Raw genomic sequence first — 17,868 nt, forward strand, 5'->3', positions numbered from 1 at the left:
GCACCTTTTGAGAAGTGGGTCAGTGTAGATCTCTATGATTGACTTATAGTAAAAAACAAATGGCATAGCTGTACACTGCTGTTTTTTCAGGCATGTTGCGTGTTGTTCCAAATTGTCTAGAAGCTATGTGGATGTGCTAATGTGCCTAGCTGAAATATGTAAGGAATCTCTTGTATTCCTTCCACAGAGCTCCAGCAGAAAAGCTAAGGGTTTTTTGTTTGTTTGTTTGCTCTGTGTGTGTGTGTGTGTGTGTGTGCACGCAGAAAAGACTGTATTGACATACTCTAAAACATCCTGCCTGTTTAGTTTAGCAAAAGAAAGCTTCCAAGGAAGTACAAAAGCTCTCTCACTAGCTGGGAACTAGAGCTACAAGAAAGAAAAAAGATAATTTTGGCCAATATTGGAAGAAGAGTGGATCACCCTGTGATCTGGAACAGCCCTCCTTTTAGGAGTAGTGGAGGTAAAAGAAGTCTGCTTTCTGATGTGGTGAAGATGGTGTTTATATTATCTGATTGCATTTGAGGAAAAGAAGATTTGACTTGAAACATGAGTTTCAGTACTCTTTCTTTCCTCCCAGCTGATAATGCTTCATTAAGACAGTATAAGATATTAGCTATTCATTTCCAGCATATGATATTCTGGAGAGGGAAGAAGGGAGGGTGGTTTTAACGGGCAGCATGTTGGTCCTCTAATTTGAGCTGTAGTTCCAAAACGCACAAGTTTTCCGGCCATTCCAGAAATCACAAGGGACTGTTGTATGGCAGCTTGAGGGAAGTTGTTGTGGTTTTTTTGTTTGTGTTTGTTGTTGTTGTTTTGTTTTTTTCTTAGAGTGCAAGTGAATTTACATTCATTGAACTTTCTATGCAGAAGAAAAAAAAATTAAATCATAGAATGGTCTGGGCTGGAAAGGACCTTAAAGCCCATCCAGTTCCAACCCCCTTGCCATGGGCAGGGATACCTGCCACCGGACCAGGTTATTCAGTGCCCCATCTAACCTGATCTTGAACACATCCTGGGAGGAACTAGTTCCAGTGCCTCACCACCCTCATAGTGAAGAATTTCCTCCTTTTATCTAATCTACCCTCTTTTAGTTTAAAACCATTACTCCTTGTAATGTACGTCACTACAATCCCTGACAAAGAATCCCTCCCCATCTTTCTTGTGGGCACTCTTTAAGTATTGGAAGGCCACTATAAGGTGTCCCCAAAGCCTTCTTCTCCAGAATGAACCCCAACTCTCTGAACCTCTCTTCACGTGTCCTTTGATCATCCTCATGGCCATCTGGACACACTGTAACAGGTCTGTGTCCTTCCTATGTTGGGGACCCCAGAGTTGAACACAGTACTCCACGTGGGGTGTCACAAGAGCAGAGTAGAGGGGGAGAATCACCTCCCTTGACCTGCTGACCACACTTCTTTTGATGCAGCTCAGGATGTTTGTGGTTGGCTTTCTGGGCTGCAAGAGCACGTTGCTAGCTCATGTTGAGTTTTTCATCAACCAACACCCCCCAGGTCCTTCTCATCAAGGCTGCTCTCAGACCATTTTCCACCCAGCCTGTATTTGTGCTTGGGATTGCCCTGACCAAGGTGCAGGACCTTGCACTTGGCCTTGTTGAACCTCATGAGGTTTGCAAATGCCCACCCCTCAAGCCTGTCCAGGTCCCTCTTGATGGCATCCCTTCCCTCCAGAATGCCAACCGCACCACACAGCTTAGTGTCATCTGCAGACTTGCTAAGGCTGCACTCAATCCCACTGTCCATGTCACTGACACAGATGTTAAATAACAGTCCCAATTCCTGCCCGTGGGACCCAGACCACTCATCACTGGTCTCCACCTGGACGTTGAGCCATTGAGCACAACTCTTTCAGTGCTACCATCCAGCCAATTCCTTATCCACCAAATGGTCCATCCATCAAATGTAGTAGTACTCTGAAAAATATTGCTAGTACACACTGCAGAAATAATTTGGTTACATTGAAGCCGTAGCCTTAAAAAGTCAATCCTTCTGTCCTGTCAAAATAGTAGAAGTGAAGAAGGAAAAAATAGTTTCATAGTGAGTATCCATCTAAATTTATCCAAAGATACATAGAAAATACATGGTGTGCAATATAATAAAAAGTACTTACAACTACAGCAGTTCTACCACAGGATTTTGGGATTTTGGAGAAAAGTGTATAAAACTGACTAACTAGTATAGACAGAAAATTAAATTTTGAGTTTCAGGAATAACAAATACTCCTGTATGAAATGTAAACAAATATATCAAACTGATCCAAAATAAACTGTTATGGTTAGATGCCAGAATAAAATAATATACATGATTATTTTATTATTGCCCAAGCCACAGTTGTGAGGAGGAAATATATATATATATATATATATTCTGTACTTCTTTAAAGATCAACTGTTTGTTTTCAGATTTTATGCAATGGTAGTGTTATCTGAAAACAGTAGTGTACTCATGGCTTTGAATTAGTGTAGATCCTGTGGCTGCAGTACAGTTTAAAGCAGGTAAAGATGCAGGTGGAATTTTGTTGATCACTGTGGTAAATGGTTGTCAGTAAAAATAGCAATGGAAAATGCCGAAAAGCATTAGGGTAAAAAGTGCATGAAACTTTGTTTTGTTGTTTGATATGAGTGATACAATGACTTTTTATGTTAGGGGTTTTTCTGTTTGCTTGTTTGTTTTGAAAGTAACTTCATTTATTTTTATTCAGTATCAGATTAAACTTATATATATGATGATTTGATCCAAATTATTGCAATTCCCTGAGAAGGACAGGTGTTTTGGAAATCATTCTGATTTAGCTGGAGATGACTATTCCCTAGTGTGCAGCATTCTGAAAAAGTAAATACGTTTTAAAACATATGCCATCATATTGATCAGTAGGTAGTCACAGGAAGCACATTAGTTTGGGTCATATTTTATAGACGCTGTCCATTTGTCAGTAACAATAGCACTATATGGAGATTAATTTTATGTTGTTGACAGATTCGTTACAGAAATGTAAGCTGATGTCCACTGGCATCTTTGCCATAATAGCGTCTTTTATTAGCACCAGCAAATCTGCACTGGTATAAAAAATATGACACAGTTAGGAAGAAGTCGGTTTTTGTTATAAACTATTCAGGAAATCCAAATACACCAAATGCTCATGCTGTAATTGTAAAGAGAAACCAAATAAAGGCCGGAAGCACTGCTGAATTCTTTAAATTCTTAATTTATTATAGGCAGATCAATAGCTGAAAGAAGAACTAGTAAAATGAAGGCAGCAGTTGGAAATATGGAAAGGCTCCATTCTTTCCAAAGCATATGAAGTTGCTTTTTTATGTAGATCAGGTCTCTTGCCAGAAATGGGTAGCAGCTAAGAATGAGGCAATGGTTCAGCTATCTGGTATAATGCAATATGTAATCCTAGCCACATAATCGCAAAGTGGAATCTAGAGCTTTGAATTGTGTACCTGCTTATATGGTGCAGGAAAGAAAATTTGGGTAATGCTGGGGAAAAACATATATTTTTTTTAAAATTCCCCTTTCAAAATTAATTCTGTAAAAGCAGGACATTTTCATAGAAGTGTTGGACAAAGGAATAGATAGCTTATGTGGAAAAATAACAAAGTCATACCTCCACAGTTCAGACAAGAACAGAAACAAATGGGATATGATGTGATGGAGTTTTGTACTTTTTGATTGGACTTTTCCTGGGACAAGAACCAGGAAATATTGCTGAGATGACGGGTTCAGAAAATGCAAAAGGATGCCAATGGGGCAGTTAGGCCATGTAACTCCTTGCGGCAGGAAGTTGTGTAAAAGGTAGTGTAGTTCAAAAACTATACAAACATTGACTAAAAATCCATTGAAAGCTATTAAATGCACTTTAAGTGAAGACCTTGAAATGCAGTAGTTTAAGAATTCGAGGGAAATTTATATGGTGCTTGCTTCATATTAGCTAACAGCAGATGATGAAGGGCAATCTCAGAGACAGAATGCTGACCTCAAAGGACCATTACATTTATTCCTACAAAACTACTCTGAGTTAGTGGGAAAAGATGAAGTACACCTAACTTCATTGAGTTGACACCAAAGTTAAGACTTTGAACATGTACTTCAGCATCTCTATCCACTGAGAATTCTTTCCTGTGGATTTGTTTGGGGTTATGGTTTGTGTTTTTCTTTTTTGTGTGTCTGTGTTGTTTGTTTTTTCTTCTACAAATGATCAGAAGAGGAGTAAAGGGTCAGTGATTCTCAGTGTAGGCATGGAGATACCTTCTTCCTTTTCCACCAGTGTTATGGCACTAGGCATAATGGAAGGAAAAAAAAAGTGGTTAGGGTGCTTAGTTGAGAGGAGAGAGTCCTGGGTCAGTTGACCAGCTGGCAAACAGAAAATACCTACAGCTGTATTTTTTTGGAAATACAGGAAGAAAGATAAGATGCAGGGGATGTGGTTTAATTAGACCATAAACTTTAACTTATCTGGGAACTATCATCAATAGCTCATACAGTGCAGGTCACCATTCCTTCCCTAATTGTTTCCACCTGATAAAGCCCTCCCTGACATCCACAGCTGGACCCCAGCTTGTTTCTGGGACTCGCCTTTCCCTGAAGAGCTAGAAACAGGAGAGGATTTACAATGCTGGACAGTACCTTCCACAGGGGATGTGCCCTTCCTTACATTTATTTACGATTTTCTTATGAAGCCAGGAAGATAAGGTGGTGTCTTGTTTAGGTTGGACCAAACCTCCTAATCTATTTTTTGTGTTCCTCAAGTTAAAGTCTATCTGTCTTGATGCAATCTGAAGGTAATAGAGTGGGCAGCTATTGTGGTTATCAGAAGAGACACAGGATTCTTTCAAAGCCTTTCCAAAAATAGTACTCAGGAGTTGGGTGACTAAATAGCTAATCCGAGTGTGACGCAAAATGTAGGCTTAGGGGAGCAGAAATTTTGTTCCCTGGGTGTCCAGGGCCCTGGGAACTGTCCTGACCTGCATGAGACCAGCAACCTCATCCGTGACAACCGTTTGCAATCAAAGTTTTGTGATAACTAGTGCAATCCAACCATACAAATTCAAAGTGGAAAGTATTTCTGTTCATTGATTGTTTTGTATATAACTTCATACCTATTGTATGGTTTAGGCAACGCTGAAAAATTAAGAACTTTTTTCTTTTCTTTAACAGAGAATCAACTTATCCATTTATTGATTTTACAAATACTAAATATCTTAGAACTTAAGAGGTCTCCTAATTTTGTAAATCATTTATATTGAAGTTACTTGTGTGTGTTTACGTTGAGATTACTTCCCTGTCACACAGTTTTAACAAAGGTACACATTTTCAAATAATCCACAGAAGCTTTACTTGAACGCTAGATGGCAGCAAATATTTATAAGTAGATTATTTTTTTCCTCTCAACATAGTATTCAGTAACTGTTTTTTGAAGTTGGGGGAGGAAGAAAAGTGCAGTATTATATTTCAGTGCCATATCTGAAACCCAACTGCATTTTTTAATCATATTTTTTTCTTGTTTTTACTTTTAACTGTGTAAATAGTTAATTTGTAAATAATAAAATGAGATATTTGAAGAAATGAGGGAAAATATTTTTTTTTGAATTGTCAGGCTTCCCCATCTTCTGTAATGAATATTTTATCTTTTCTTGTTTGTGAAAGCAGTTGTTTGACAGAAACTGTTACTATTGTACAATGTTGTTACGCTATTTCAAGTTACACACTGAAAGATATTTGAATCATGGAAAGAAATCAAATGCTGAAATTAACCTGGGTAGCAATCTGACTAATAATGTGCGGGCTATATTAGATGTTTCCCCTATAGTAGTCTATGAAAAGCTAGATGTTTAATAATGTCTTTTTTAGTTACTTCAATGCATTATGTAGCTATCTAATTAGAAAAACAACAGAATGGGTCTTCCCCTGACCTCTTATGGTGTTGAACAAAACAACACTTCAGAAATGTGTGAGACAAGCTTTCACTGACTGCCAAGTCATTGAAATCAACAAGGTTTTAAGTTATTGTACCTGAGCTTTCATTACTATTTTTGAATAGTAAGTAGTTGCATTATTTTAAAAAGTATCTATATTATTATTGAGGTCTAGATGTTTGGATCTGAACATGCGTATGAAATCACTTACAGTTGCATGGAGTTCTTTAGTTTTCCAAGTCAAGAGGAGTGTTTACATGAAATCCAAACATCAACAAAACAAAAATAACAGTTAAAAATATATATAATAATGGATCACAAAATTTCAGCAGGAGGGATTTTTCACGTTTTATGGAATCAGCCACAACCAAAAAATTTGTTAATGGAGCATACAATAAATATTAAATTCTCCTGCTAAAATCAGGTGAACTGGAATAAGCAGTAAATTGCTTATCGTTAATGTAACTAACAGAAAATAGAGCTAAAGTTGTCATGTAAAAATGTGTGTAGTAAGTAATTTGATGATAAAACAACTACAGAATTATCAAAAGAAGTTACTGAATAAAAAACTGTCTTGTATACCTGATTTGGCCTTGAAAAATACAGAAATATATTTATGTGTGTATTACCTATTCAATTTTTTTATGTTTTGATATAACAAAAAAAAAAGTAGCAGGTATCTGTATGTTTGACTTGCCAGATACAAAAGGAGCAGACTTTTTTTAAGAACTGTATATAAACAGATGGCCGAATACAGGGGTATGATGAAGAAAATCCTAAAGACTGTCAGTATGATTTGGGTTAGGACCAGAAAGTGTGTTTACATTTGTATGAAAGTTAATCTTTTAACTGTAGGTTTTTTTTTAAGGTGTTCTTCTTTAAATTACCCTGATCATATTCACTCAAGAATTACGATATTTTTCTGTAATAATCTAGCTCAGTATTCTCTTTTAATTATAAATATCTTAAGCAGTAGAAAAGATCATGTGGGCTACTATCTACCGTTATCAGATGTTCATAAGATGCAGATGTATAAGTGGTTCAAGATATTGTTCTATGCTTATTTTAATATAATTTATGTTGGAAATGTACTGACACTATCTTTAATGCTAATGCACTGAATTCAGTATGTTTTCAGCCAAATATTTACATTCAGCTGTAGTATATACATTTAATTTTGTCTCTTTTCCTATTTTCAGATTGCTCTTGGAACAGTAACTAATGTGGAAGAAGCAGTAAAGTGGATAAGTTACACTTATCTTTATGTACGGATGAGAGCAAATCCATTAGTATATGGCATCAGTCACAAAGCTTATCAGGTATAAAATGCATTTTAAAAAAATCTGTAACCTGTTCAGGGTCTGTAATCCTTCCCTGATGTGAGGATAAATATTTGCTATTTCTACTTACCTGACATCAGCAATTCTTTTAAAGTGTTTAGAAAAAGAAAGATATTTTTTGCATCAGAGTACTTTTACCACTAAATTAAGAGGTCCCTTCTGTTCACATAAAATATATTTTAGCTGGTCAAGCTGTGCTTCAGAGGATGACATTCATTTTTATCAGATAGTTTCTGTTAAGTTGGCCTACTGTCACTGTTTCAGTATTGTAGGCTAAATATAAATGATAAAATAAAGTGTTCTTGAGTCAGTTGCTTTTTTTTTAGTCATATTCTGTTCCAGAATATTTCATCCCATGACAGCTTATCAGTTATATTTTTTGTTGTTTTTTTCTTGTGATTTAGTAATTGTAAGATTTGTTATTGATTTATTTTCATTTTTTACTTGTTTATTTAGAAGTGTTCTATGCATTAATATAAATCAGAACACAGTTACATACTTTTTTTTTCAAGTTCAGTTGATTCTCTGTAATTTTTAGGAACTTTCATAGTTTATAGATTATCTAAATATTGTTGCCTTTTTTTTTTTCTCCTGTATAGCTGGTTAAAAGCATTTAATGTTATCATAGTTTGGACACAGGTAATTTGAGTGTAGTGCAGATGAAACTCACAAGTACATAGTAACTGCAGTTTATTTCACATGTCCTGAATCTGTTTTGTGACTTTTGTGATTTATCATGATATTGTGAGCAACTGCTGTTTCAGTCATTGTGACATGTGTAGATATATATTAAGAGATTTTTCAGATAGTTTTTGTGGCTGATAGCAGAAGTTAGAGTGGAAGTAGGTAGTCTGTGGTTTAAGCAAGCTTCTGTATGCACCTTTAGGCCTTCTCTGGTCATCTCAAATCTGTTTTTTACAAAAAAGCAATATAGTACATTGCTATATGTTAATTTAACACTATCCAAAGTCACAAAGTAATAGATAAATGAAAAGAAAAAAGTTGCTTTGTTAGTGAAAAGAATGTTGTTATCCCATTCCTATAAATTCTTCCTGTTTTTTTAACCAGGTATTTTCCTCCAATGTTATTGACTAATTTTAGTTAAAAAGAAATGCAACCATGGTGATACAGTACCTGGTGAAAAAAGTAATAAAGCATTAGCAGAAATATTTTCTATAAACTTAAAAAATAATTAATAGGAGTTGTTTCCCCCTTCCCTTGCTTGTGCATTTTTATTCAGCTGCTGAGAAAGTGGAGATGGACAGCACTTGGCTTTTCCTGCCACTGACCTCCTCTCTATCCTTCTGATTTGATGTGCTAATAATAGATATTCCTATTTTTGTGTTAAGGCAACAACAAATTACATCAATTTGAAGTGTTATTCAGTCACGTAGGAGCAAACCCAATGCCAGTCCCCTCATTTTCTACAAAAACAGTTTCGAACTTCAAAGCTATTAATGTTTTGTAGGCAGAAAGTATATGGGTGGTATAGTGCTTGCTGTGGGCATAACCATAGATTTGTTCACATAGGTCATTGTGTTCCTCCTGTTCTAGTTACAGGTATTCAGTTTTCATAATTGGCATATTATTGTTTCTTAGTAACCTTGCAGTATGCCAATTTCTGTCTTTGTTTTGGCTGACAGCCAGTGGTACCCATTCAGAACACATACATCTGCATAGCTGCCATGCGTCACGCTCTTCTCAGCTCTACAGTGGCGCTAAGAAAATGCAAACCCGTCCTCCTTTCCCCTTCTGCAGGGTGAGGAAGCCAGGCAGCACTCACCACATCCAAGGATTCCTTCAGGACAGGAAAGGTCCAGTCTGTCCACACAACCGGGGGTGTTGTCCTGCACAGGGAGAGAGGGGCAAGTGTGCACCCACTGTGCACCAACACGTTATGTGCCCTGCGTGTTCTCTCCAGGGTGGTACCATTCATTCCCCATGAAACAGATTCTGGCCCTTGCCCAGTCACAGGCTACTCCAGCCCCGTTGCTTTGATTAGCAACTTTTTATATAGTTTGCCAGAAGTGCCGATAATGCCTTTTACTGAGATAGGAAAATGGGCAAAACTTATGGTGAGAGGCAAGAAGAAATGAAGAGTGGGAGGAAAGAGTGGAGCAAATGTGAGTGTCAGATCAGGGAAGCCTTTGGTATGAATTTCAGGCATTTGCTCTTTCGTTTAGGGTTCCAAACAAAAGGTGGGAGCTGTTTTAAACTAACTCCTTTTTCTGTTTTCTCCTGTATTTTTTGGTTGCACTTTTTGTTGTTTCCACAGTTAAGCAGAGCTTTTTGTCCCCATAAGCCCTACATTTGTGTTTTAGTACTCCAGACCTGCTCAGTTTCTTGCAGTGGACACATCAAGGGTTGTTTCTAAGAGTACGGCTTAGAGCTGTTCTAGGCTGGATCTTTTACTCTGTGGGATTTCTAATTAGGCTAGTTCAACAAGAAGAGTACTACCCATGGATTCTCTGAACTGGAATATTGTTTCACGGCCTTTTCAAGTTGGTGACCTTTCCTTTAAAGTTAAAACCTTTGTATTTGTGAAAAAAATATTAGTCTACTGTTACAGCTTTAGGTTTTTTTGTATGTAAGGCAAAAGATTGGCAGGTAATTTGGGCTGCCAAAGGAGGGCAGGAGTAGGGAAGTGTTTTGATTTTTTTTTTCCTCTTTAGTTTTATGAAATGTTAAACATCTGGCATCCTGATCACTTTTTTTTTTTTTTGACCACCTCTGCTCTGAAATCTGACCTCAATGCATAACTTACTATTGAGAAAAGCACTCTAGACTTTTGTCATCTTATCTTTTGACTTGAAACTAAGGCAAGCCATAACTAAGGAGAAACAGCTTCGGAGCAAATGGCAAAGACAGGGAATATTAGGAACTAGTCTTGCAGCTGTTTTGGGGAAATGACTGTATTCGTTTGCAGCTTCACCAGCCACCAGATGAACCACTTCGGCAAAAAGGTGAAACTGAATATTGTTCCAGAGAAAATGAGAACAAACCAAGGCATAGCAATTCTTTGAGCTTGGTCCTCTTTGCAGTCTTGGTCATGTATCTCTGGTGCAGGTTTACCAAGAGGGTTGATATGACTTCTCTGTAGGAATCTGAGCTGTACAAGCCCAGAAACAAGAATGCTGCCTGTATGCTAGAACAGTTTCAGTCTTTTCAAATTTGGTGACTTATCATTGCCGGTGTAATTAGAGCCATATCTCAGGTGCATATATACCAGAAGGTTAACATGACTATTAATCCATTTTCACCCATCCCAGTCAGTCAGGCTACCCCAGGTGCGTGATTTGGAAACACCCAGTTACACAACAGACCCATTCAGATGGGAGTTTTGCCCCATCTTGTATGTACTACTGAGATAATGTATGTTATTACTTCGACAAAATGTCTAAGTTCCTGAACTTTGATATGAATAGAAATGGTGCTGAGGACAGCATTCTCAAAGCTTTTGGAGACATTAGAGCTTTTTTGTTAGTAAACATTTCAGCAATCCAATGTGAAGCTTATTGTGTTTGTGATACAATCAAAGCCACTCTCATGTCAGATACCCAGGCAGGGTATAGCATCAGCCAAAATATTTTCATGAAGAAGTGATACCATAAGATTGCATGCTTTTGTGAAATGATACTGTAATGATAATTTCACAAAGAATATGTTTCCAATAAAATTTCTTTCAAAGGCTTAATTGTATATTTATTTCATAATCACACCAGTTTCATTAGCAATATTATCAGTCTACAACATATTGATAGCCTCAAAGCATCGTAAAAGAAATACTATTCTGCCTTCTCTGTCCTCTACAGTCAGGTTTTGGTCAGTAACATGAATGTAGCTGTAATTAGTGAGAACTCGAGAAAATCTTGACTTAATAATTGCACCTAACTTTTATTTGATTTCTGGCTTTTTAGTACTGAGTTGTTTCAATAAAATCATTCATTTAACACTTACACTTTTTTTTTTCCTTTTAACAAATAACTGTGTGTGTGTTTGGCATCTAGATGGATCCAGGTCTAGAAAAGCACAGAGAACAACTGGTAATTGAAGTCGGCAGAAAACTGGACAAAGCCCGCATGATTCGCTTTGAAGAAAGAACTGGCTTTTTTTCTTCAACAGATTTAGGCAGAACTGCCAGCCACTACTATATTAAATACAATACTATAGAGGTAAAATATGTTGTTCTATTTCTGTGGGGTTTTTACCTTATTTGTGAACCTATACCAGTTGTAAGATATCACAGAATATGTAGTTGATTTCTTAAATATATTTTCAGATCATGTTTACCAAAATGGAGAGAGAGGGAGGAAGAGAGAGAGAATAGAGACAAAAAGACAGAAATTAATTAAAAAGCAACATTGAAAAATTGGAGTTGATATGAAATTTCTATAATCTCTGCCTACTTTTAGGTGAATTGTAAGAAACATTTTGATACCAACAGTATGTGCAACCATTGGTACATGATAGCACATTCAACTGTAGAGGCTGGTAATGAAAAGGTTTTTCCTGAATGAAAATCTTATCAGGTTGCCATGTGCAACCTTAAACAAATTTTGCTACCATAATTATACTGTGTTGTAAATTGGTAAGGAAGATGCATTTGTACAAAACTGTGTAGTATTGTAAGCTTGGTTTAAAGTACACATTTCATCTTAAAACCTTTTCTTTGTAACAAATGGATATTTTTTCTTGCATAAATGCTGAAAAATCAGAGCATTAACCATTTTTGACTGTTTACTATCACTATGTATAATTAGTCACACAGATATGTCTCAAATATATCCTATACTTTTTTTTTCTTTCTTTTTTTTTTAATGGCCATAGATTGCATGTCTCTCAATTTTGCATTCCTGAGTTTAGATGTGACTAATTTTCTGACAGTAGCAAGAAGTCATTCTGGAAATTGTTCCTGTTTAAATTGTATCACTCTGGTCATCCATCTTATTTACCTTTTAAACTCAAATGCCTTTAAAAATCTTGGTTAATGTTTCTTTCTTTTGTGTTATATATACTTTTTTTGTCAGTAATAAATCAATTAATTTTATTTTAATAGACTTTCAATGAATTGTTTGATGCTCATAAAACAGAAGGTGACATTCTTGCTATAGTGTCAAAAGCCGAAGAATTCGAACAGATAAAGGTAAAGTTGTATCATTTAATACAAAGTATGTGTCTTAGAACTAGACACTTCTGTAGTACTCACTCCATAAATAGTAAGTGCCTATTCTATAGACTGAAGTTTCATTAAATAGTAAAGTCTTGTTTTTTTAAGATAAAACATATTTTCTAGGTAGGAATGATTGCCAAGAACTATATATGCTCTCATTCAAATTTATATGTAGTTCAGCATGAACTGTAGTGCACATTTAATAACTAGTTATGGATCTTTGAGAATTCCTTTTAAATGCTTTTAAGAACTTTTCAGCTTCTCAATTATTAACAGGTGAAGATAAGTGTCCATTGGAATGGTGCACCCATGGATGAGATAGTTTTTCTGTTTGAAGTCTAAATCAATATTAGAGCAATTTGCTGTATCAGAAATGAGGCAGGACTCACTGAATTTAACTCTGATATACTTCATGCAGAGGATAATATTAGATTATCAGAATGATGAATTCTGATAAATTATTTTCAACATTGAAATCTGGAAAGTTGTTTTAACAGATTCTGTTGTGCAGGCTATAACATTACTGTACTATCACATTCAGTTCATTTCCACCCTCCCTTTCTGCCTCCTCCGTGGATAGGATAGGATACAATACAATACATTGCAAGCTGGCATGAACTTGTTTGCCCATGCTTGCATCTCATAGAGGTGCAAGCCAGACTCCACAGGGTTTATTATCTTGGGCTCATTGCCATTTTAGCACAATTATACAACTTTCAGATCAGAGTTGGCTCTCATTCACCTGGCTCTGTGAATTGGCAGTGTAAATCTCTCACCATCTACATATTTACACATGTTGTCTGAGCATTGCCATCTCTTTATCTAATGGAGAAATTTTATTTTGTAATCTCTTGTATTACAGAAGATAATAAGCAGTGAGGTTTCACAGTGATACATGCAACATTTTCAAAGATAGTTGTTTTTTTTTCATGATTGTGATATTACTTTTCTGGATCTAAATTTAGCATAATTGAATGTTTAAAAGGAAAACATATGGAAAATATGATGTGATATGTTTCTATATTTGTAGTAAAGTCAGTAGTGATGCTTCTTGACTAAAACATAGTTTTTCCAGCTTGCTTTCTCAGATTGGTATGGTATGGCATCAGTGCAACATCATTTCCAGTTTATTGTGATTCACTAGCTGTGGAGCTCTGAGCGTTAAACTGATTTGCACAAGAGTAACTCAGAATTTATCCCTCTTTGTGATATGAATTGTGACTTTTGCTAATAAGAAACATGTCTCCATAATACCTTTTAAAATTCTGTATCTTGAGATAGGTAGGTCAGTAGTAGCTGAATTGTCAATCTGTCCTTTACCTGTACTGTGCTATGCAAGACCAGAAAAACTTACCAAAATTGCTGGTGTAAGTAGAGCATAATATTCCCCTGACACTGGAGCCATCTGTGACTGAAGGACATATGTCCTTCATCTTTTTCTTTTCTATAGGTGGCTGGATAGTTTGGGCTTTTAACCCAACTGTCTTAAAGTCTTTTGTATGTCAGGTAGCTAGGTCCAAATGAAAATTGGTTTCAGCTGGTTCCCTGCAGGGACCAAACATTTACCCTCTTTAAATAAGTTTTACACTAACAGACTATCAGTAAATCAAAGAATATGTAGATTTATGCTGGTTTTGCCATGTAAGGGTCATGAGTGAGAATGTAAAATGTTATGCATTATTCAAACCATAGATATGAATATTTCTTTACTCATATTAAGACTTAATCTTATTAACAGTGAAAACTTTAATATCATGAATCATAGTACTTCACAGTTTTGAGTTAAAAATGTATTATGCCACATGCAAACTATGTAACTATAATGAATGCATTTAATGTTAATTCAAAATTGCCCTAATCCAGATGGACAGAGGTTTTACTCTGGTCAAATAAAAAATGAAATCTCATCAGATGAAGGATGGTGGGGTCAGAAGATTCAATTTTTGTGGCATATCAAATTTTTGTATGTCAATGACAACTTTAATAGATGGTGATGAATAATAAAATCTAATTGTGTCACTATTAAGATAGTTTCAATTATGACCTATTAGCTACATTCTGGAAGATGTGGTTTTGCTTCTTCCCACCCCCCAGCCCCCCCCCCCCCTTAAAACTAGAGACTTAATTTAAAAATAATGTAACAATATTATAAGGAAAATTTGATTTTAGTATAAAAGTTTTTTTATCAAGTTCCTCCAGCCTCTTCATAATGTATAATTGTGTTTTAGGTAAGAGAAGAAGAAATAGAAGAACTGGATACCTTGTTGAATGATTTCTGTGAACTTCCTGCTCCTGGAGGTGTGGAAAACAACTACGGAAAAATAAATATCCTCCTCCAAACATATATTAGCAGAGGGGAGATGGACAGCTTCTCTCTTATTTCAGATTCTGCATATGTTGCACAGGTAAAAATAGTATTTTTTATGTATCTGTTGCTGCCTTCCACTGTTTTCATTCTCTCAAATGTTTACAATTATGTAAGTAGACCTTAAGCTGGACACTTTTTCATGCAAATTGATTTGAAAATAAAAGCCTTCCATGAGTGTGGTATACTTCTAAGTGGAAAAATAATGCAAAATTCTACATTAGGAAATTACTGCTTTTTTATTGTTGTTAAATTTGAATGTTCTTTTCATTGATATTACCCCTGTAGTCTTATTATATTTAGTAGTTCTAATTATAGTTGCTGAGAAATGTTATTCTTACCTTACTGGGTTTTCTTCTGAATCTGGAAAACTGTTGCAATCTGTGTTTGTTTTGTGTGCTTTTATATTTCTTTCTGTAACACATAAATTTGTGTCTTATTCACATCTTTGGTTTACACAGGAAAGGTAGGCTATTACAAATTTATTGCTAGAATTCACCGTGTAAGTTTGTATATCAACATATATTTGTTGGTTTAATTTGACAGATGACTGGTCAATAGCTGTACAGCATGTTTAGTTATAACATTGAATAGAGAGAGAACTGCAAGTCTGTGACACAGAACTGCTTGCTTACAGAGTTAGAGAGACCATATTAGAACGCAAAAGGTGTTGCTTGAAATTTTAGAACTATGAATCTTGAAGAACACACTGAAAGTGACAAAATGTCATAGACGATACCAGAACATTAACAAGTGTATGGAATAGATTACTAAGTTTTACCTTTTAGGTCATCCTGTCTTTTTTTTTTTTTTAATTTAAAAATAAATGTATATGGAATGTGTTGCATTGAATACTTTATCTCTTATCCTTAAAAAAACATTTTGGACAGAATTAATTGAAAAATTGCATTTAGTCAGTGCTAAAGGTCAGAGTTAAATACTCAAAAGTATATACGTTCGCCAGCAAGATTTTCATGGCAACATTACCTTCTCCAGAAGTGTTTACATTTCCTAGCACGTTTGGGCTTAAATGAGTCTGAAATCATTACACACATCATAAAAATTGTGGTACTTGCACAGCAAGATCATCTTCAGTACGATTCTTTTAATCTTTGCTTTCAAAACAATTGCTTTTATTTGTCTGTCTCAATTATAACATTTTTAGTGAGGCAAACATGATCTTCTCAAACCTTCATAAATTGTGCATGTGGAACCAGTGCTACAACTTGCAATTTTTTTTAATTGAATAGTGACTATTTGGAAAATCATTCATCCTTTCTAAGTAAAAGAAATAAGCTTCTTTAGTAACATATGCTTCCTATCATGGCCAAATAATTTTCTATTTTTTATTCCTGTTGGCACTGAAGAGCCAGTAGAGAAAGATTGTATTCTACTACATGAATCAAGAACAGGATTGCTAATCCAGGCACAGTAATGGTAGGCCAAAAAAAAAAAAAATCAAAAGAAAACCCACAACTTCATAATACAGCTTGATAAGCTTATGAAATGAATATCATAACTTAGGTTTTCAAGATAAGACTGACCTCATTCAAGCTTATGTTAATAATTAATTTTCCAACTCCAAAGCAGATTTATACAGTTTACTTATACATATGCAATAGGCTTGGGAGATTGTAATATATTTAGAAAAAAAAAATTATTAAACATCTGTGGAGATGTTGTGAAATTCAGTGTGAAATGGGTGGGTATTATGGAAGCATAACAGAGGTAAAATCTTAAATTTTGAATTTCCAGTTAAACCAAGCTTGCAGATGTGTATTTTATGGGGGGAGAAGGAGGAGGATACTAAGTAGAACTCCCTAATGTTCTGTTCAAAATCCTATGACAGACCTGCCACTACAACTGTAATTAATTGCACATGTTTCTTTTCATAATTTCTGTAGGCAATCATGAGGTAGTTCTGCCCTTAGACAGTAATGGAAAAAAAATAAAGTTTTCAAGAGTGTTTGAAATAAGTTTGAAGAGAAAAATCTATTGTTATGGTTGGTCAAAGATGAGTCTATGGGTTCCTTTTCATTTTACAAAGAATACTTGAGTGAATTACAACATTTTGCCTTTTTTTTGCTCTCCAGAATGCAGCTCGTATTGTTCGAGCTCTTTTTGAGATTGCCCTTAGGAAACGTTGGCCTGCAATGACATATCGACTACTGAATCTCAGCAAAGTCATTGACAAGCGGCTGTGGGGCTGGGTTAGCCCTCTGAGACAGTTCTCCGTGTTACCACCATCAGTCCTCTCAAAGTTGGAAGAGAAGAATCTCACTGTAGACAAGATGAAGGACATGAGAAAAGATGAAATAGGTGAGAAATCAGCAATGCTGATCTGCTTAAACTATTAGAAGTTAATAGGCAAGTTAGAACTAAGTCTGAGACATTCATTAAGAAACCAAACCCACTCTGGTCTGGAAGCCATGAAACACATTAACATGGTATTATGGTCTGTCCAATAAAGAAGGCTTATTCAGTCTCCACAGCTTGTGTTTGTAATATGGGTGAGACTGGCCCATGTCCTGCCAATCCCAGCACACACTTAGAATGGACATGCATATTGATATGTCTTTACATATATATATATATATATATATATACAGATACATATATTTATATATGTATTTATGTCAATATATACACTTTGTTACCCTTCTTGCTCTAATTAAGTAAAACAGTACTATGAAAGTCATCTGCTTATTTTTTTTTCAAATTGGATTTTTTTTAATGAAATAGCATTAACAATAAAAAAAAAGGCAGATTATGTCCAGGTGTGCTCTCATTAAATGGCCTGCTTCCGAGATGCAGCATTAATTTTCATTGAATGTGGAGAATTCGTTGTCATTGGTGTCATTGCAGAAAAATCTTAATTTTTTAAGGGATTTGACATATTGAAAATGAGAAAATCCATAAGCCTACTGATAAATATAATGGCAATTTCTAGTATGTCCATGTAAACTGCTGTGGATAAAATACCCACCAGCTGGTTGAAATTGAGGAAAAAAAATGTTTGTAATGTATTTCTTTATCCTATCTTAGTATATTTGTTCTG

The 17,868-nt window shown here is 35.4% G+C and overlaps 1 protein-coding gene across 5 annotated transcripts in view; it reads left to right on the plus strand.

Moving 5' to 3' along the window:
• The window catches only part of ASCC3 (activating signal cointegrator 1 complex subunit 3), a 284,849-nt gene that overhangs the window by 181,612 nt on the left and 85,369 nt on the right, over window positions 1-17,868 (plus strand). For all 5 annotated transcript variants that reach the window (XM_080586451.1, XM_080586455.1, XM_080586454.1 and 2 more), the window contains exons 17-21: window positions 7,135-7,254; window positions 11,283-11,447; window positions 12,332-12,418; window positions 14,674-14,850; window positions 16,904-17,129. In XM_080586451.1, the coding sequence (XP_080442577.1) occupies window positions 7,135-7,254; window positions 11,283-11,447; window positions 12,332-12,418; window positions 14,674-14,850; window positions 16,904-17,129 (775 nt within the window). The remainder of the gene's footprint in view (window positions 1-7,134; window positions 7,255-11,282; window positions 11,448-12,331; window positions 12,419-14,673; window positions 14,851-16,903; window positions 17,130-17,868) is intronic.

This window comes from Anser brachyrhynchus (genome assembly GCF_964034855.1).
Source record: "Anser brachyrhynchus genome assembly, chromosome: 3".
Taxonomy (NCBI): Eukaryota; Metazoa; Chordata; class Aves; order Anseriformes; family Anatidae; genus Anser; species Anser brachyrhynchus.